At 43.3% G+C, this 20,725-nt stretch overlaps 1 protein-coding gene across 1 annotated transcript in view; it reads right to left on the bottom strand.

The window, feature by feature from the left end:
* The window catches only part of trpv1 (transient receptor potential cation channel, subfamily V, member 1), a 53,055-nt gene that overhangs the window by 14,420 nt on the left and 17,910 nt on the right, over window positions 1-20,725 (bottom strand). Inside the window, exons 6-12 of the mRNA XM_041197296.1 lie at window positions 19,797-20,095; window positions 18,159-18,335; window positions 17,052-17,210; window positions 13,414-13,509; window positions 11,576-11,649; window positions 8,708-8,873; window positions 1,178-1,244 (exon numbers count right to left, since the gene is read on the bottom strand). Coding sequence (XP_041053230.1) covers window positions 1,178-1,244; window positions 8,708-8,873; window positions 11,576-11,649; window positions 13,414-13,509; window positions 17,052-17,210; window positions 18,159-18,335; window positions 19,797-20,095 — 1,038 coding nt within the window. The remainder of the gene's footprint in view (window positions 1-1,177; window positions 1,245-8,707; window positions 8,874-11,575; window positions 11,650-13,413; window positions 13,510-17,051; window positions 17,211-18,158; window positions 18,336-19,796; window positions 20,096-20,725) is intronic.

Raw genomic sequence — 20,725 nt, 5'->3', positions numbered from 1 at the left:
GGGCAATGCCATTTAGGACTGAGATGAGGAGGAATTTCTTCACTTAGTGGGTAGTGAATCTTGGAATTCTGTGCCCCAGAGGGCAGTGAAGGCTCAGTCGTTATGTTCCAGGCTGAGATCGATAGAATTCTACATATTAAAAGCTTCAAGGGGATGGGGAGAGTGCAGAAAATGGAGTTGATGGTGCAGATCAGCCACGGTCTCATTGAATGACAGAGCAAGCTCAAAGGGCTGAATGGCCTGATCCTGCTCCTTTTCTTATGTTCTTACCACATGGTCATTGTCTCCTAGTGCTCATGCCCCCACACTCCCCACTATTGGCTGCCCAACACTCCATCATCACAATACCCACCTCGCCACAGCCAACTGGAAAGCAAATAGATTCTCTCTGATCTGATGGGATGAATCTTGACTGGCAGTCATACAGCCATTTTCCTCAATTCTCAATATATTTATAATCAATAGGAACATATTCAATAAAAATGGAAAGCACACACAATTTGTTCTCATATCACTGATGACTATTTCATCAGAGGCCGGGAGGTTAATTTTCAATTCCTGGAGACTTCAGGACAATCCTGGAGGTCTGGCAGAACACAGGCTGACCATGCTTGGGTTACCACATAAAGCTGTTAAAAAGCATACAAGTTCCTCAGCTCTACTAATAAGGTAATGGAGTATCAAAGCAGGAAAGTTTTGGTAAAACTTTTATAAATCAATGGTAATGCCTCAGCTGGAGTATTGTGTCAAATTTTGGGCACCACATTTGAGGAAGGATGTCAAGATCTTGGAGGTTTTACCAGAATGGTACCAGGTACAAGAGACTTCAGTTACATGGAGAGACTGGAGAAGCTGGGATTGTTCTCCTTAGAGCAGAGAAGGTTGACAGAGTTGATTGAGATGTTTGAAATGATGAAGGGCTTTGATAGTGTAAACAAAGAGCAACTATTTCTACTGGCAGGAAGATCGGTAACAAGAGGGACACGGATTGAAGGTAATTGGTACAGGCAGCAGGGGTGAATTAGGAACTGGCCAGCATGGGAGGAGTGAATGTGCTGGTGCCACCCTGGCATTATGCTCTGTGGTTTGCCATACTCCACTCTGACCAGCCAGGCACAGGGTCATTTAATCACTTCCTTCTGCAAACAGAGGGTCAGCCAGAAGCAATAAAACTCACCAGCTCCAAAACCAAAGAGGAAGACCATGTACACGAGAAGAAAGCTCATAATATCTGTCAGGAGAATCTGTGGCAAATATACATGAAACACAGTTTAATCACATGATGTAAACAACATTGTGAGATGTTTGCTCATGTTCCTGTTCACAAATCCATACGAGGGGTGTGTACACACGCGCACACACCTGTATGTGTGCAAACACACTCATCGTGTAAATGTGTACCCACACAATACATCTGTACACATACACACAGACATGCATGTGTGCCCATATCCATATGTAAAACATGTGCACTAACCATATACACAAAAGATACACATGTACACACAAATGTATAAGCACACAAACACTCATGCACACAACACTCATACTTGCACACTTTGCTCACAACAAATGATAGTGTGCACATTATTGCATCATTTGGCAGTTGTGCTGAGAGACAATAGCACAGAACAGACAACTGGGCTTCTGGATTTCAATTTTCATCAGGACGAGTGGCTCAGTAGTACCACCACTGACTGAGTCCTGATGGATGCAACTGCCAGACAGGCCTTGCTCCAGACAGTGAGAGAATAACATGAGAAAGTAACTTACAGCAATTCTGACCTCGGTCTGGCCGAGTGTGGAGAGGGAAGGGGAGAGCGGCAGGTCTGGACCGACTGTGGAGAGGGAAGGGGAGAGCAGCGGGTCTGGTCCGAATGTGGAGAGGGAAGGGGAGAGCAGCGGGTCTGGGCCGACTGTGGAGAGGGAAGGGGAGAGCAGCGGGTCTGGGCCAAGTGTGGAGAGGGAAGGGGAGAGCAGCGGGTCTGGGCCGAGTGCGGAGAGGGAAGGGGAGAGCAGCGGGTCTGGGCCGAGTGCGGAGAGGGAAGGGGAGAGTGTAGAAAAGTGGCGTGTTACAGGCGCAGGTTGCCATGTGGAAATATGTTGTTGTGGCTATAACAGAGACCTGGCTCCAAGGAAGGGCAGGATTGGGTGTTAAGCATTCCTGTATACAATGTGTTTAGGAAAGCTGGGAAAGGAATACAAGGAGGCAGGTTGGCAGTATTGATTAAGGAGAACATTGCAGTGCTGGAGAGCGAGGATATCCCAGAGGGATCAAGGACAGAATCTATTTGGCTAGGGTATAATCACGTTGCTGGGCGTTGTCTATAGGCCACCCACAAGTGGGAAGAATGTAGAGGAACAAATTTGCAAAGGAATTACAACAAGGTGCAAAAATTATAGAGTACTTATAATAGGGGACTTTAATTATCCAAATACAGACTGGGATAGCATTAGTTTAAATGGCAGAGAGGGGCAAGAATTCTTAGAGTGGGTTCAGGAAAATTTTCTTTAGCAGTATGTTCCCTGTCCAACAAGGAAGGAGGGACTGCTAGACCTGGTTCTTGGAAACAAGGTTTACCAAGTAGATGAAGCGTCATTAGGAGAACATTTAGGGGACAGTGATAAAAACAAAAAAACTGCGGATGCTGGAAATCCAAAACAAAAACAGAATTACCTGGAAAAACTCAGCAGGTCTGGCAGCATCGGCGGAGAAGAAAAGAGTTGACGTTTCGAGTCCTCATGACCCTTCGACAGAACTGTCGAAGGGTCATGAGGACTCGAAACGTCAACTCTTTTCTTCTCCGCCGATGCTGCCAGACCTGCTGAGTTTTTCCAGGTAATTCTGTTTTTATTTAGGGGACAGTGATCATTGTATCATATGTTTTAAGCTGACTATGGGAAATGACAAAGAACAGTCCAGAGTAAGAAAATTTAATTGGGGAGAAGCCAACTTCAGTGGGGTAAGAATGATCTGGGCCAAATAAATTGGACTCAAAGGTTGGCAGGAAAAATGGTAGCTGATCAATGAGCTACTTTCAAAGAAGAGATAGTTTGGGTGCAGTCAAGGTATATTGCCTTGAAAGGGAAAAGGAGGGTAAACAAACCCAGAGCTTCCTGGATGACAAAGGAGATAGAAATTAAGATTAAGAAGAAGTGCGCTTATGACAGGTGTCAGGTAGAAAATATAATTAAAAACTCAAGCTGAATATAAAAGGTTCAGAGGAAATGCATATAGCGTAATGGTCTGGCACATAAAGGATTAACGTGGGATGAATACAGTACTGCCCAAACAGTGATGTAAGAGAACAACCCTATTGGATTGAGGATGGATAAGTCCCCTGGACCAGATGAATTACATCCCAGAGTATAGAAGGAGGTGGCTATAGAGATAGTGGATGCATTGGTGGTTATCTTTCAAAATGCTACAGATTTAGAAAGACTCCTGCAAATTGGAATATTGCAAATGTAACCTGGTTATTTAAGAAGGGAGGGAGAGAGAAAACAGAGAACAACAGACCTGTTAGTTTGACATCAGTAGTAAAGAAAATGTCAGAATCTATTAGAAAGGATGTGGTGACAGGACACTTAAAAATAATGATATTATTGGGTAGAGTCAACACGGAATTATGAAAGGGAAATCATGTTTCACAAAACTGTTGGAATTTTTTTTTGAGGATGTCCAGTGGATGTGGTGTATTTAAACCTTCAGAAGGCTGGCAATTCCAGGGGTCACAGCCTTAGAAAAAGGGATAGGGACAGGACATTTAACTCTGTGATGAGGAGAAATTTTTTCACTCACAGGGTGGTGAATCTTTGCAATTTTCTAACACTGAGGATTTTGGAATCTCAATCACTGAACATGTTCAAGACATAAATCTATAGATTTCTGGATATGAGGATAGTGGGGAAAAATGGCGTGGAGGTTGATGAGCAGCCATGATTTGTTTGAATGGAAGAGCAGGCTCGACAGGCAGAATGGCCTACTCCTGCTTCTATGTTCCTAACATATGACCTGCACCTAGGGCTGAGTGTAGTGTTGGACAGAGCTGTGTGTAGAAGCAAGCATGGAGACAGCTCCTGGCTTGGACCTTTACTGTACCTATGTATATAGGTTCTAGCAGTTAGTAAATAATTACTGCTGAACTATCTAAGACTATGAATACCTTAATAAGACCTTCGCCCAACACCGTACAACATGGTGGCAGCGAATGGAACAATTCAAAACCTCACAGAGACAGCAGAAGAAATTTAAAATCCTGGAAAGCTGAAGGAAAAATCAAAGGCGCATTCTGACCTTATGAAAAGCTCAAGAAGCGAAGGCACAGAAGGAATTGCCAAAGAAAAGCTCCAAGTAAAAAGCTTGGAATCTGAAAGCAGAAATGGAGTTTCTCACTGTAGCAGAAGATTCCATTCAACTCTGTGGAAGCCCAGCTTCAGTACTCAGAGTGCACAGAGTCAGTGGGCCTAGCAGAGGTGAGTTTAATAAGAGTTTAAAATTCCCGGACAACAGAAGCCCTGAAAAAAGTTAAATACTACAGTGGTCAGAAATTGCCTTTTAAATCGCTGTCTGGGAAACCTGATTCCCGAGTTGGCAGCTGAACACGTGTTGGCCGAGCTCGCTCCAAATAAAGAAATGAATTAAAAATTAATCTCGGCTGAGTATGCAACTTAAAAAACTCATCAAAAACCGGGATTCGACTCTTCCAAGGCCCAAGAACACGGCGCTAAAGCAGGGAAGTCTCGAACCAGTCGATCCAGGCAGCCATTGTTGGAAAAATTAAACACTGAGATTGTGACCACCTTTACTGTGGGGGCCCACCAAAGCCGGAAAGTGAAGGAAAGCCCTCTGAAGATGTGTACGGCGGTGCCATCTTGGATTTTCAGAAACCTCTTAAAGCTGAAATTTTTAAAATTTCATGGATCAGAAATCCACTCTTCAAGGCCAGTTTGGACTCAAGCAAGGGCCAAGCCTGACACAAAATTGGATCTCCTGGAGAAGAAAATTTTTAAATAACCAGAGTACAGCAAATCTAAGTAGGAACTCAGAAGAAGTCCAGATTAATGTGTTTTTATTTTTGTTTGGTGAATTGATGAAGTAATCTTAATGAAATACATTGAAGCAGCCTCTGTCAGCTTCGATGAAATATTAAAAGCCTTTGACAAATACTTTAACCTTTAAAGTGTAGAGTGTACAGAGCTTAAAATGAGGGATAGAAAACCCTCAGTAAAGCTACAAAAGAGAACAAACACCACCTAAGCAAACCACATGAGGGCACCAAAGAGGCAGGGTAACTTCCGGAATTCTTAAAGATAAATCTTTTCGATAAAGCTGACACATTTCCTGAACTGCAACAGTAGGTGACAGTGCTGAGCCAGTTGACTGTGGTCAAAGGGAAAGCTGTGGACCATTCCATGCTACAAATGGATAATGAAGCCATGTGCAACACCATTACAGAACAGAGAGAAGTTAAGGCTTCATCAGAGGCAGACCTGGTTTACACTGAAACCAAAGTGAATGACAAGGACGAAGCACTGCGGCAGGCGGAGAAAGAAAAGGCAGAAGATAGATCAGAAGAAGTTCGTATCAAGGCTGAACTGGAAAATTTGAAATGCAAGATTCAAGCTACGTACCTCTGGAAGCACATGATAAAATAAAGTCTTCATTGAATCAAACTGTTCAAGATCTGGATGAAGAAATTTCTCGGGTGACACAAAGGCACAAAAAGGCTTTGAAGGAAACAACAAAGTTAAAGGTTGAGAAAGAATAGTTCTTGCATCAGAACAGTTGCTTGAAAGCAGAATTAACAACCAAAACTGATTAAATTCTTGAACTTTGATCCAATCTGAACAACACGAAGAATGAGATGTGCAATGTGGAAGATCAAATCCAAGGAAAATTCAAAGAAACAGATTGAAGATCTAACGAATGATTTGAAAGAGTCTAAGTAGCAGTCAGTTACCATGCAAGAAACATTCCAAAAGGAATTGAATGGCCAGGTGAAGTTGTTAAAACTTATGTAAGAGATCCGCAGATAACCCTGAAACAAAGACAACTGAACTTACCAGAGTAGTTGCTGAGCTGAATGAAAAGACTCGTAAACTCAAAAAACAACTGAAAAATAAAAGCGTAATCAAAGATCTGGGTATAACCATGAAACAACAAGGAATGAAGGTTCCATTTTTGAAAGGTCAATCTCTACTTGCATCACATCGAGCCACATGAAGGAAGGAAAAAAACACACTGTATAGACGAGCTGAGAGTTTATTCTCCCCATAAAGAACAGGATAAACCAATGACCATCCATAACAAAACATGGGGAATCGACAAAGAGCAATTCAATGTCAAGGAACGGAAAAAGATGAAGACACCCAGATGCCAGAACAACCTCTAATTTAACAAAGCTTACCTGCAACGATAGAGCCTACAACTCCTCCGGCAATAGTGAGAACATGATATGGAAGGGTTATAAGACCTCCAGACCTGAACCTACAAACTCAGAGACTTGAGTGGGGAGATGGGGTAGTAGTAGTGATGGAAATACATGGGGTAAACTGGGATAACATAACAATGTTGGATAAGGACTTGGGGGGAATGAAGGGTCTGGCAAATAAAGGGATAATGTGGGGCTCAGTACAACACCACCCACACAGTAATTCAAAAGAACACAACACCCACACCTAGGGGTCAGTGTAGTGTTGGACAGAACCATGTGTAGAAGCAAGCATGGAGACAGCTCTGAGCTTGGACTTTACTGTACCTATGTATATAGTTACTAGTAGTTAATACATATTTACTGTTGAACTACCTAAGACTATGGATACCTTAATAAGACTTACCAAACTATGCCCAACACCTGACAACAATGTGAAGTGGCAAATAAGAGAAGCAAAGAGAGAGAATGAAAAAAGACTGACAGCTAATATAAAAGGGAAGCCCAAAGTCTTATATAGGCATATAAATAGTGAAAGGGTGGTAAAAGGATAAGTAGGGCCAATCAGGGACCAAAAACGGAATTTACACATGGGGCAGTGGGCATAGCTGAGGTACTAATTGAATACTTTGCATCTCTCTCTATGAAGGAAGAAGATGCTATCCAGGCCACAGTTAAAGATGAGATAACTCAGACACTAGATGGATTTCAAATAGTAAAAGAGGAGGTATTTGCAAGGTTATCTGTACTTAAAGATGATAAGGCACCAGGGCTGGATGAGATGCATCCAAGAATACTGAGGGAAGTGAGAGTGGCAATTGCAGAGGCACTGGCCTTAATTTTTCATTCTTCCTTAGACTCAGCAGTGGTCCTGGAGGACTGGAGATTTGTAAATGTTAAACCCTTGTTCAAAAAAGTCTGTAAAGATAAGCCTAGCAATTACAGGCCAGTCAGTTTAACGTCAGTGATGGGAAAACTTCTAGAAACAATAATTCGGGACAAATTGATAGTAATATGGACAAATGCAGGTTAATTAAGGAAAGCCAGCATCGATTTATTTAGGGAAAGTCTTGTTTAACCAACTTGCTGGAGATTTTTGCAGAGGTAACAGAGAAGGTTGATAAGGGCAATGCTGTTGATGTGGTGTTCATGGACTTCCAAAAGGCGTTTGATACAGTGCCACACAACAGACTTGTGAGAAAAGTTATAACTCATGGAATTAAAGGGACAGTAACAACATGGATACAGAATTGGATGAGCAACAGGAAAACAGGGTAGTGGCTAATGGATGTTTCTTGGGCTAGAGGAAGGTTTGTAGTGGAGTTCCCTATGGGTCAGTGTTGGGACCCTTGTTTCCCCTGACCTAGTGACCTAGGCCTTGGTGTACAGGGCACAATTTCAAAATCTGCGGATGATACAATACTCAGAAACATTGTGAATTGTGAGGAGGACAATATAGAACTTCAATGGGACATAGACAAGTTGGTGAAATGGGCGGACAGGTGGCAGATGAAGTTCAATGCAGAGAAATATGAAGTGATTCATTTTGGCAGGAAGAACATGGAGACACAATAAAGGGTACAACTCTAAAGGGGGTGCAGGAGCAGAGGGACCTTGGTGTATGTGTCATTAAATCATTGATGGTGGTGGCAGGATAGATTGAGAGAACAGTTAATAAAGTATACGTTATCATGGGCTTTATTAATAGGGTCATAGAGTGCAAGAGCAAGGAGGTTATGTTGAACTTGTATCAGCCACTAGTTTGGCCTCAGCTAAAGTATTGCACCTAGTTCTGGGTGCCACACTTTAGGAAGGATGTGAAGGCATTGGAGAGGGTGCAGAAAAGATGCACGAAAATGATTCCAGAGATGAGGAACTTCAGTTATGAAGATAGATTGGATAAGTTAGGGCTGTTTTCCTTGGAGGAAAAGTAGACTAAGAGGAGATTTGATGGAGGTATTCAAAATTATGAGGGGTCTGGGCAGCGCAGATAGGGAGAAACTGTTCCCACTCATGAAAGAATCGAGAACGAAAGATCACAGAGGTGAGTTGCTCATTTGGAGAGCTGGTGCAGACATGATGGGCCAAATGGCCTCCTTCTGTACCATAGCAATTCCGTGATTAAAATCTACCTCTTTGACCAAGCTTTTGGTCACCTGTCCTAAATCTCTTTATGTGGCTCAGTGTCAAGTCATAGTTTGATAAAGCTCCTGCAAAGCATTATGTTAAAGGCATTCTATAAATGCAAGTCATTGTTACAGAATTGTACGTACTCTCTGCATCATGACACTATAGATGCCCATTCGTTGGTTGCCTCGTGTGTAATAGAGTAGATTGATCCAGCCTATTGCCAATCCAATCACCATAAGTCCCACGTATTCTTCCCGTCCAGTTACGTACAGCACAGAGGAGCCCAGCAACAACAGGGCCTGGAGAAAGCTGCAAATAAAAACAGACAGATGCATCTCTTTATGAAAAGATCCCAATTTTTTTTATCCTTTGTGGCCATCCCTATGTGCCTTTGAACTGAGTTTCTTGCTAGGTCAATTCAAAGGGCAGTTAAGAGTCAACCACATTGTTGTAGATCTGGAGTCACATATAGGCCAGATATAGGGACAGCAGATTAGTGAACCAGATAGGTTTGTACAATAATTGATGATAGCTTCATGGTCGCCATTATTGAGACTAGCTTTATATTTGAAATTTATTAATTGAATTTGTCACGGTGGGATTTGAATCTGTGTCCACAGAGCATTAGCCTGGGCCTCTGTATTACTTGTCCAGTGACATTACCACTAGGCCACCATCTCCCCTTAAAGTTTATAAGTGGATTTTTTATACTGTAATGATGCAGCTTCCGCTCAGCCAGCAAGGTGCAATGATCTCACCGAGAGAGTTGGCACCCATTAGCTGGGAGTGCTATTTGTCCTGCAATGTCATCACAAAACAGGAGGCAGAGAATGTACCATGGTTGTCCAAGTCCCAGGAAATGCCGGTGACACAGGATCCAGGGGCAGAAGAGGATAAGGTCAGTGGTTCTCCCAACTCCAACAGGAAACTTCAAGCCTCCCCTACCTTTTGATTTCCTCCATTGCCACTTCCTCATTCTTGATTCCCATCGCATTCTTCCACACCGGGCCCTCCGCCTCCCAACTCCTGCCAATTTACCATAATACTGAGGTTTGTTACTTTGGAATGCAGCTCAGATTCACAAGAATGGTACCAGGATTAAAAGGGTTAACTTATGAGGACAGGTTGTATTCCCTTGACTGTAAAAGATTGAGGAGGGATCTAACTGAGATTTTGAAATGATTAAAGGATTTGATAGAGTCAATAGAGAGAAACTATTTCTTCTGGTGGGGGTGGTGGACTCCCGAACAAGGAGGAAGAACCTTAAAATTAGAGTCAGGATGTTCAGGGGCGCTGTCAGGAAGCACTTCTTCACAAAAAGGGGATTGAAAATCTGGAACTTTCTCCCAGCTGTTGATGCTGGGAGTCAACTGAAAATTCCAAACAGATATCAATAGATATTTATTGGGTAAGGGTATTAAGGGTTATGGAATCAAGGTGGGTTATGGAGTTAACATACAGATCAACCATGATGTAATTGAATGGTGGAATAGACTTTGGAGGTTGAGTGACCTCCATCATTTATTTATTCATTAATGGGATTTGAATGTCATTGGCATGGCCCGTATTTGTTGCCCATCCCTAGTTGACCTTGAGAAGGTGGTGATGAGCCGCCAGTTTTTTGACCAAGCAACAATGGTGTTATGGTGATATATTGTCCAAGTGAGGATAGTATGTAACAGGCTGGAGAGGTGGAATGGCCTCCACTTGTTCCTATGTCCCTTTGTCTGCCCAACATCTTGCTTCCTTCCACCAGTGTCCATGTCATTCCTGCAGTCAGGTGTCCCATGAAATTGAGGATCAGGGATTAAGATGGCCTGGGTCTCAGTCTGTTGTCATTATGGGTGCTTTACCAACCCCCAATACCCTCACTGCCCCATCATGCAGTAGCCCCCTCTTCCCTCCCACAGTTTAAAGTGGGCATTGTTTTTCCACCATTCTGATTGGGTATCAGGAAAATATAATAATTCTCATAATGTTACTGGAATTTATTGTAAAATAATGGTATCTGTGTCTGTATTTGTGTGTGTGTGCATGTGTGTGTGTGAGAGAGAGACTTAATTGGATGAAAGGCAGCTAGTCTGAAGACTTTGATCTAAACATGAGGGAAGTTTAGAATGTAAGGTGTAAAAGGACATTTGTATTTTTAAATAAACCAGGGGGAGTGAAATATGTCACCTAGCCAGGTGAAGTTTAGAAACAGTGTGTTTATTTTTCTTAAAGATTACTGGTAAAACTTAGTGCTATGAGAGATTTTTATTATCAGAAAGATAAAGTCCAAAGACATAGTGAAACAGTGGGAATTTGCATTCAAAGGGAAATTATTTATAAAGGAGCAAAGGCTATTGTAAGGGTAGGCATTTTTAAGATCTAACAAGTGTGAAAAGCTTTCAGCATCTATGCCTCAAGCTGCTGGTTTCAAAGAGCTGACGTTAAGGAAACTCATTTTGAATTCGACTGGTTCAGGGCATTGTGTCTTACTTTGCCTGGGCCTTTTAGGATCTAAGTGTCCTACTGTTGCCTTAATGAAAGTGTAGCTGGGAGTCAGATTAAATAGGGGATGTAAAAGTTATTATAGTAGTAATTTGTAGGCATATGTATGTGCTTAAAAATCATTTTTCTTGTTAATAAAAAGAACAAAGGAACAAAGAACAAAGAAAAGTACAGCACACAGACAAATGTTTAATCTAGTTTTGTAAAAACCTATTAAATTGGTGGTCTTATTACTACTGAATTTAAGGCATGGATCTCGAAATTTATTAAAAAATTGCTAAACAAGCTTTGGCAGTTGTTTCAAATTTCCTTTTGTGATTTGACCAACTTAGCATTTACCATCAGCTGTGCCATAATGAGTAATGATAGGTGACTGATGCCATTCCTGGGATTGTGAAGTCAATTTGTCAGACAGGTGTTGTGAGGTTTCTGACTGAATGCCACATTGGGAAGGAGAGAGACCAAGCACAGCAACAGCCACAGTTCACAACTGGGAAATGAAGGGCTTGGGGACTTACAATAAAATGTCACAGTAACCATCAATTGTGATTGATTTTGGAGTCCGCCGCCTTCGTAGAAAGACTTCGTCAATCTGTGGAGTGAATAAAATACTTATTAGTTTTAAAAAGGAAGACTTGCATTTATATAATATATTTCACCATCTCAGGATGTCCCAATATATTGTACAGCCAATGAGCTTCTCAAGGGCAATTCAGGATGGGCAATAAAAATGCTGGCCCAGCCAGTGACACCCACTGAAAAAAATGCTCTTGAGAAGGTGGTGATGAGCTTCCTTCTTGAACCGCTGCAGTCCCTGTGGTGTAGGTACACCCACAGTGCTGTTGGGGAGGGAGTTCCAGGTTTTTGACTCAACGACAGTGAACAAATGGTGATATAGTTAGTGTTGTTAGGTAGTTAGGTTTACATAATTACAGTAACCAGGACTTCACTGTGGCCACAATGAAAGTTGGGTTTCCACAATTTAATAAGTTAATTAACTCTAATTCCCATTTAATTCAGATAAATATAGGAACACAAGACTTAGGAGATGGAGTTGGGCCATTTGGCCCATTGAACCTGCTCCTATTTCAATAAGAAATTGGCTGATGTGATTGTGGCACAAACTCCACTTTCCTGTCTGCCCCCCACCCCAACCTTTGACTCTCTTGTCTATCAAAAATCTATCTAACTCAGCTTTGAATTTCTTTGACTAAACACAATACAGAGCAGATAAAATGATCAAAATAGCAAATTACAATAATTATCAAATTACAAAAACCAAGTAAGTCATGCTATTGATCTTATTGTTCTTCGATCAGGTATTTCTTTTCAGGTAGGTGGAGTTAAGATACAGATCAGTCATGATCTAATTGAATGGCAGAACAGGGTTAAGGGGCTGAATGGCCTCCCCTTCTTCATAAGTACTTCTGAGCTCAGTGATTCTACTCTGTTACTGAGCCAGGAAAGATAAAAATATAAACAGTGGCTTGGTAGTACAGAGTTTGAGTATTGCTGAAAAGAAAGACATGCTGTCAAACCTTTTGGTCTTGCACTCATCAGGATTGGTTTAAGAAAACCAAATCTCAAAGGCAGCTTCAACAGGAGTGGTATTCTCCACTAACTGGGTGCTGCCATCAAACCAAAATGATGTGTGCCTACCACACAAATGAGTAATGTGGTATGTGAATTTCAGTGCCAGTGTGATGCCAGATATGTAGCCACGTGTCCCAATGACTGGTGGATCCTATTAAACAGCACTTCGCTTTGGCTGTTCTCAACAAGCAAAGTACTGACCATACTCAACCAGGCCGTGCTGTCAAAACCCAGGACAATGTGTCCAACATTAGATGTGATTCCACAATTGGATAACATTTACTAAACAATCCTGATTTTGCTAAGAATTATACTAACAACCAATTTAAGATTATCCGTTAGGCTCGCAGTGTGGCTCACTTAAGCAAGCTAGAAACTACATATGTTCACACACAGGGCCAAGTCATTGGCAAACAGAAAGAACATGCCCATGCATTTCACATCTTTCAACGAAACAAAAACTTGAGGACAGCCATTCCCTGGTTCATTCCCCAGGGCAATGCCTTGACCAGAGTCAACTTGTCCGGTTTGAATTTTAAGAAAAGCTGGGCAGTTAACTATTCCTTGGAACATTCTCCATGGCTACGCTTCTACCAGTCAAAGCTCACCCGTCAACCAATCAGCACCCTCTTCTTATTTGTTGTTTCCCTTTGAGATTTGGTATTCTTGCAAATCTGTCCTGATGAGTGCAAGATGAAAACTTTTGACAGCATGCTTCTTTTTATCAACAATAAAAACATAAGTGAACTTGCACAAGACTCACCCCTTGACAGAAAAGGTATAGCGCTCCGAGGGTCGTAATGACTTGTCCAGTAACCCGCAAGTAGCTTTCCATTTTGGCCTCAATTTTGAATGGGGGCTGTGTTGAGAATAAAGTGAAACAAGGTGTTACTGGAGAGAAACTGTGTAGTGCAGACGCGATGGTTCACCTCATGTTTGATGCTATCTTGATACAGAAAACAAATCTACATTTACAAAGAAAACCAAACCGAATTGCAATAAAGTGCAGCAAGCTCAAACTGTGAAGAGACAAACTGCTAGTAAGCAATTGGGAGATGAAAAGGCTCCAGTTGACAATGATTTGTCACTTCCCTCAGAAACATTTCAAAGCACCTCGCACACAATGGGTGAGATAGAAATATAGGAACCAAGCCCAACCTCGGACAGCCCGCTTCTACCACCTACCCAAGATCTACAAACAGTCCTGTCCCAGCAGATCGATTGTGTCAGCCTGTTCTTGCCCCATGGAACTCATTTCTTGCTATCTTGACTCCATTCTCTCTCCCCTTGTCCAGTCTCTTCCCACCTACATCCGCGATTCCTCTGACACCCTACATTATATCAACAATTTCCAGTTCCCTGGCCCCAACCGCCTCCTCTTCACCATGGATGTCCAATCCCTTTACACCCCCATCCCCCACCAGGATGGTCTGAGGGGTCTCCGCTTCTTCCTCGAACAGAGGCCCGAACAATCCCCATCCACCACTACTCACATCCGTCTGGCTGAACTTGTTATCTCACTGAACAATTTCTGCTTAAACTCCTCTCACTTCCTCCAAATAAAAGGTGTGGCTATGGGTACCCGCATGGGCCCCACTTATGCCTGTCTCTATGGGGTATGTGGAACATTCCTTGTTGCAGTCCTACTCTGGCCCCCTCCCACAACTCTTTCTCCGGTACATCGATGACTGCTTCGGTGCTGCTTCATGCTCTGGTCTGGACCTGAAAAAAATGATTAATTTTGCTTCCAATTTCCACCCCTCCATCATTTTCACATGGTTCATCTCTGACACTTCCCTTCCCTTCCTTGATCTCTCTGTCTCAATCTCTGGTGATAGACTGTCCACCAATATTCATTACAAGCCTACCGGCTCCCACAGCTACCTCGACTACAGCTCCTTACACCCCGCTCCCTGTAAGGATTCCATCCCATTCTCTCAGTTCCTTCGCCTCTGTCGCATCTGTTCTGATGATGCCACTTTCAAAAATAGTTCCTCTGACATGTCCTCCTTCTTCCTTAACCGAGGTTTTCCACCCACGGTGGTTGACAGGGCCCTCAACTGTGTCCGGCCCATCTCCCGCGCATCTGCCATCACACCTTCCTCTCCCTCCCAGAACCATGATAGGGTCCCCCTTGTCCTCACTTATCACCCCACCAGCCTCCACATTCAAAGGATCATCCTCCGCCATTTCCGCCAACTCCAGCATGATGCCACCAACAAACACATCTTCCCTCTTCCCTTCACCCCCCCGGTGGTATTCCACAGGAATCGTCCCCTCCGGGACACCCTGGTCCACTCCCCTATCAGCCCCTACACCTCAACCCCCTCCCACAGCACCTTCCCATGCAACCACAGAAGATGCAACACACGCCCTTTTACTTCCCCTCTCCTCACCGTCAAAGGGCCTAAATGCTCCATCGAGTGAAGCAGCATTTCACTTGCACTTCCCTCAACTTAGTCTACTGCATTCGTTGCTCCCAATGCAATTTCCTCTACATTGGAGAGACCAAACGCAGACTGGGTGACCACTTTGCAGAACACCTTCGGACTGTCCGCAAGCATGACCCAGACCTCCCTGTCGCTTGCCATTTCAACACACCACCCTGCTCTCATGCCCACATGTCCGTCCTTGGCCTGCTGCAATGTTCCAGTGAAGCTCAACGGAAACTGGAGGAACAGCAACTCATCTTCTGATTAGGCACTTTACAGCCTTCCTGACTGAATATTGAGTTCAACAACTTTAGATCATGAACTCTCTCCTCCATCCCCACCTCCTTTCCGATCCCCCCTTTTAGCCAATAATTTATATAGATTTTTCTTTTCCCAGCTATTTCCATTATTTTTAAATGTATTTCCATCCATTGTTTTAGCCTATTTCGATCCCTTCCCCCACCCCAACTCCACTAGGGCTATCTGTACCTTGCTCACCCTGCTTTCTACCCTTAATGTCACTATTAGCACATATCTTAGCTAATATCACCACCGTCAACACCTCTTTGTCCTTTTGTCTATGACATCTTTTGGCTATCTCCACCTATCACTGGCCCTCTATCCAGCTCTATCTGTCCCACCCACCCTTAAACCAGCTTATATTTCACCTCTTTTCTATTTTTCCTTAGTTCTGATGAAGAGTCATTCAGACTCGAAACGTTAATTGTATTCCTCTCTGCAGATACTGTCAGACCTGCTGAGTTTTTCCAGGTATTTTTGTTTTTGTTATAGAAACCATGCATCTGCTTTAGCCAGTACCACTGCCATTAACACCCCTTTGTCCTTTGGTTCATGACATCTTTGGCAATCTCTGCTTTGCCTCCACCTATCGCTGGCCTTCTATCCTGCTCCACCCCCCCGGCTGTATAGATTTCATCACATTTTTACTTCTCTTTAGCTCTGAAGAAGAGTCATATGGACTCGAAACGCTAACTCTGTTTTTCTCTCCACAGATGCTGTTAGACCTGCTGAGTTTTTTAAGCATTTTCTGTTTTTGTTTCAGATTTCCAGCATCCGCAATAAAATGCTTTTATACAGAAACAATGAAAGATTCATAGCACGGAAGGCAGACATTCATGTCTAAACTGGGTGAAAAGAAAGCTATCTAGTCTAATCCTAATTTTCAGCTCTTGGCCCGTAGCCCTGTAGATTCTAAAATCTTTGTGCATCTTGATTTAGAAGAAGTGTTAAATGGGATAGCAATTTCATCAAACACACCCAGCACAGAATATTCCAAAGGAGAAACATTTCACCACCTCATTATATCCCAAATGATTGGAATAAAGTACTTTTTTAAGTGCAGTCACAATTGTACTGTAGGAAATGTGGCAGCCAATTTGTGCACAGCAAGATGCCATGAACAGCAATGTGATAATCAGCAGATAACCTGTTTTTAGTGATATTGTTTATCGGCTGACAGATACGTATTGGTCCCAAGGCACTGGGGAGAACCTCCCCATTCACGCCCCCACACCTCCCCCGACCCACCCACCACCACACCACTAGCCCCTTCTCTTCTTAGAAACAGTACATTGGGATCTTTTAAATTCAACTGAGAGGGCAGCCAAGGCCACAGTTTAACATTTCGCCTGAAAATGATACTTCTGACAGAGCAATAAACCCACAGAATGGGCCCTCCGGCAGAAACCACACCCTCAGTACCGACCCCGACAATGCAGCACTGCCTCAGTATTGACCCTCCGACAATGCAGCACTCCCTCAATACTGACCCTCCGACAGTGCGGCACTCCCTCAGTACTGACCCTCCGACAGTGCGGCACTCCCTCAGTACTGCACTGTGATCATCAGCCTGAATTTTGTGCTCAAGACAGGCCTTGTACCCATGACCTTGTGACTCAGGGGGAAGAATGCTACCCCACCCAACTCAACTTGAAGAACAGAGCTGCACCTTTCCTTCCTCAATCCTGTTGTAGGCTGTTGTGGTGAAGATGATCATGTAGGAAAAGTAAATGAAGAACTTGGTGTAAAAGATGTAGCTGGCAAAGGTGTTCCATTTCTCATGCAACAGGTGCTTCAGCGGCTCTAAGTTTAACATCTCCTGTCGGTTCTGAAAATATATAAAACAAACCAAGGCTGTTAGTTCAGGTACAAACCTGACAATTAGACTCCGAGATGCAAGAGGATGGCTGGTGTGGTGAGGGGAAAATATCACATGGGCATTGTGGTGGATGTTCTTCTGCCACTGAGTTACCAAAGCACTATTCACAATGTGCTATATTCACCTTAGGACAATATAGAGGGGGATTTACAGTGCACCTAACCCCATGCTGTACCTGTCCTGGGAGTGTTTGATGGGGACAGTGTAGAGGGAGCTTTACTCTGTATCTAACCTCGTGCTGTACCTGTCCTGGGAGTGTTTGATAGGGACAGTGTAGAGGGAGTTTTACTCTGTATCTAACCTCGTGCTGTACCTGTCTTCGGTTGTTTGATGGGGACAGTTTAGAAGGAGATGAACTCTGTATCTAATCCTGGGAATATTGACTCCCTGAAAAAAAAGGAAAATTGACAAAACAGAAAGTAAATTTTGAAAAAACCCAAGGTTCTCTGGTACTGCCCATGTTTAATATGTACAGGAACGGTCAGATCTCTGCCACTGAAGGTGCTGTAAACTATGCATTGAAAGCAGTGACTGGTGTTTTTTAAAGTGTAACAGTCAGGATAATTACACTTCATAATATAGCTTACAGGACCATAGAATGATACAGCACAGAAGGAGGCCATTCGGTCCATTGTGTCCAGCTCTTTGAAAGACCTATCCCATTAAACCCCTGCAATTAGCTCTTGGTCCATAGCCCAACAAATATTCCCTTTCCTAGTACTAATCCAGTTCTCTTTCGAAAGTTACTGCTTTTGCTGGCCATTCCAGCAGCATAATCCTGACTCACTGTTTGAGAAAATGTTTCCTAATCTCCATCCTTACTGTTCTTTTGCCATTTATATGAAATCTGTCTCAACTAGTTATTGAACCCCTTGCCAGATAATGCAGGTAACGTACCGGAGTCTCACTGCCATAGGTGATAATCTCCAACACCGACATTTCCTCATACGTGTCGAGGGCGGAGAGGTCATAGAGCGATGAGTGCACTGGACCGTACGCCCATTCTGTGAATTTCCTTGACAGGTGTCGACATTTCTCATCGTTGATTTCCCTCTCAATGATTTGTTTCAATATCTGAAAATGAGACAGTATTAAACAAAAATGCACTCCAAAAGAAGGGGAGTTTACTGGGGTGTAGCGTCTCAAAGTGTTTTGTCATGTCTGTATCAGCTTTGATGGAGGGTCAATACTGATGGAGTGCTGCAGTGTCAGAGGGGCAGTACTGAGGGAATGTTGCACTGTTGCAGGGTCAGTACTAAGGGAGCGCTGCACTGTTGCAGGGTCAATACTGAGGTAGTGATGCACTGTTGGGGGGTCAGTACTGAGGGAAGCGCTGTACTGTTGAGAGGGTCCGTACTGAGGGAGCACCGCACTGTTGGAGGGTCAGTACTGAGGGAGCACCGCACTGTTGGAAAGTCAGTACTGAGGGAGTGCTGCACTGTCGGAGGGTCAATACTGAGGTAGCACTGCACTTTTGAAAGGTCCATACTGAGGGAGCGCTGCATTTTTGAAAGGTCCATACTGAGGTAGCACTGCACTTTTGAAAAGTCCATACTGAGGTAGCACTGCACTTTTGAAAAGTCCATACTGAGGTAGCACTGCACTGTCGGAAGGTCAGTATTGAGAGATGTCTGCACAGTTGGAGGTCCTATCTTTAGGATGAGATGCTAAACTGGAAGAGAGCAGGGAGATCTTTCCGGTGTCCTGGCCAATATCTATCCCTCAACTGATATCACCGATATAGATTAGCTGGTCATTATCACAATACAAAAAACATTCAGCAGGTAAATCACTGCTGCTGTTTGTTTTTCTTCCCTCATCCCTTGCAAACAGTAATCTTTCTCCTAATCTATTCAGAGAGTTTTTCCAAACTCTTCCTGTTTCTGTGGCAGAATATTATGCTCAATATCTATTGCAATATCTTTTTTAGCTTCACTCTGTCGCAATCTCTTTCTGTCAGTCTCTCTGTCAATCACTCTCTCTGTCTTTCTGCAAAATATCACTCCTGTGAATAAATGCTTATCTCTCTCTCTCAGGATACCACTTTTAGTTTTCATCGGCCTTGTTACTATATCTCAGTTTTATCTGTAATTGCCTCTCGGTGTTCTCACTATCCCAATCTCTTTCTCTATGTTATAAAGTAACACTCCCTCTGCGTTCGCTCTATTCTCTCTGTAATCTCTCCGTCACAGTTTCTCTGTTAACTTTGCTTTGCTGTCACAGTATCCCTTGCTCTCTTACAGTTTCTCTGCCGCGTCTCTCTTGCATTCATACCCTGAATCTCCACCTGTAAATTTTTATTGAGTCTTTCTCTCCACAACTGAAACTGAGTTTCATTCCTGTCGTTCCTAACTTTTTTGGAACATTGAAAATATTGAAATGACACTGAGCTCTGATGATGTGGAATTAATGAAATAAGCTCCTCAGCAAGAATACACAGAGGCCCCTTCAGTGCATAAACAGTGGGTACTATTTCTCTGGCCTCATCACTCCTCTTTGCTGTGTTTCCTTACTCAGAAGCTGGGGTCCACCCACCTCGATTTTGCCTGTCTTTGCAGCCAGCTTTAGAGGAGTCAGCCCTTTCTTGTTCTTCATACTTTCCAGGTTCAACTCTGGTCTGATCTTCACACCCATCCTCAGCAGGTGATCGTACATTTGGGTGACAAACTTGGTGTTCTCCTTGGTGTTATCGGAGACGGATACCAGCGCATGGAGCACATTATTCCCCATTGAGTCTGTTGCTGCGATGTCAGCCGGTTGGTACGGGTTTTCCAGCAAATGTGTCACCACATCCAACTGGTTTGTGCAGGCGGCCAATGAGAGAGGCAGTTCCCCTGTTGGAGAAAGAGATCTAGTCACCAAAACAACAAATTTATACAGCATCCTTAATGTAGTAAAACGCACCAAGGCACTTCACCGGATTGCAATCAGACACAATTTGACACTGAGTCATATAAGGAGATATTAGGATAGGTGACTAAAAGCTTTCTCAAAGAGGTAGGTTTTACGGACTGTCGTAAAGGAGGAGAGAGACAGAGATACAGGGAGGTTTAAGGAGAGAATTCCAGAGCTCAGGGTCCAAGCAGCTGAAGGGTCTGGCCACCAATGGTGGAGCAATTAAAATTGAGGATGTGAAAGGAGCCAGATTTGGAGGAAGGCAGAGGTCTTGGAGCATTGCCGGGCTGGAGGAGATTATAGAGGTAGGCATGGGTCCAGGTGATGCAAGGATTTGAAAGCAAAGATGAGAATTATGAAACTGAGGCATTGCTGGGAGCCAATGTTGATGAATGAACACAAGAAGTGATGGGTGAGTGGGACTTGGTGCAAGTTAGGATATGGGTAGCAGAGCTTTGGATGAGCTCAAGCTTATGTTGTGAGAAAAATAGGAGGCAGGCCAGGGGTTCATCAGAATAGTCAAGCCAAGAGGTAGCAAAGGCATGGATGAGGGTTTTGGCAGCAGATGA

This window comes from Carcharodon carcharias, chromosome 10 (assembly GCF_017639515.1).
Source record: "Carcharodon carcharias isolate sCarCar2 chromosome 10, sCarCar2.pri, whole genome shotgun sequence".
NCBI classification, from domain to species: domain Eukaryota; kingdom Metazoa; phylum Chordata; class Chondrichthyes; order Lamniformes; family Lamnidae; genus Carcharodon; species Carcharodon carcharias.
The sequence above is the reverse complement of the archived record's forward strand: the minus strand, read 5'-3'. Positions and strand labels throughout refer to the sequence as shown.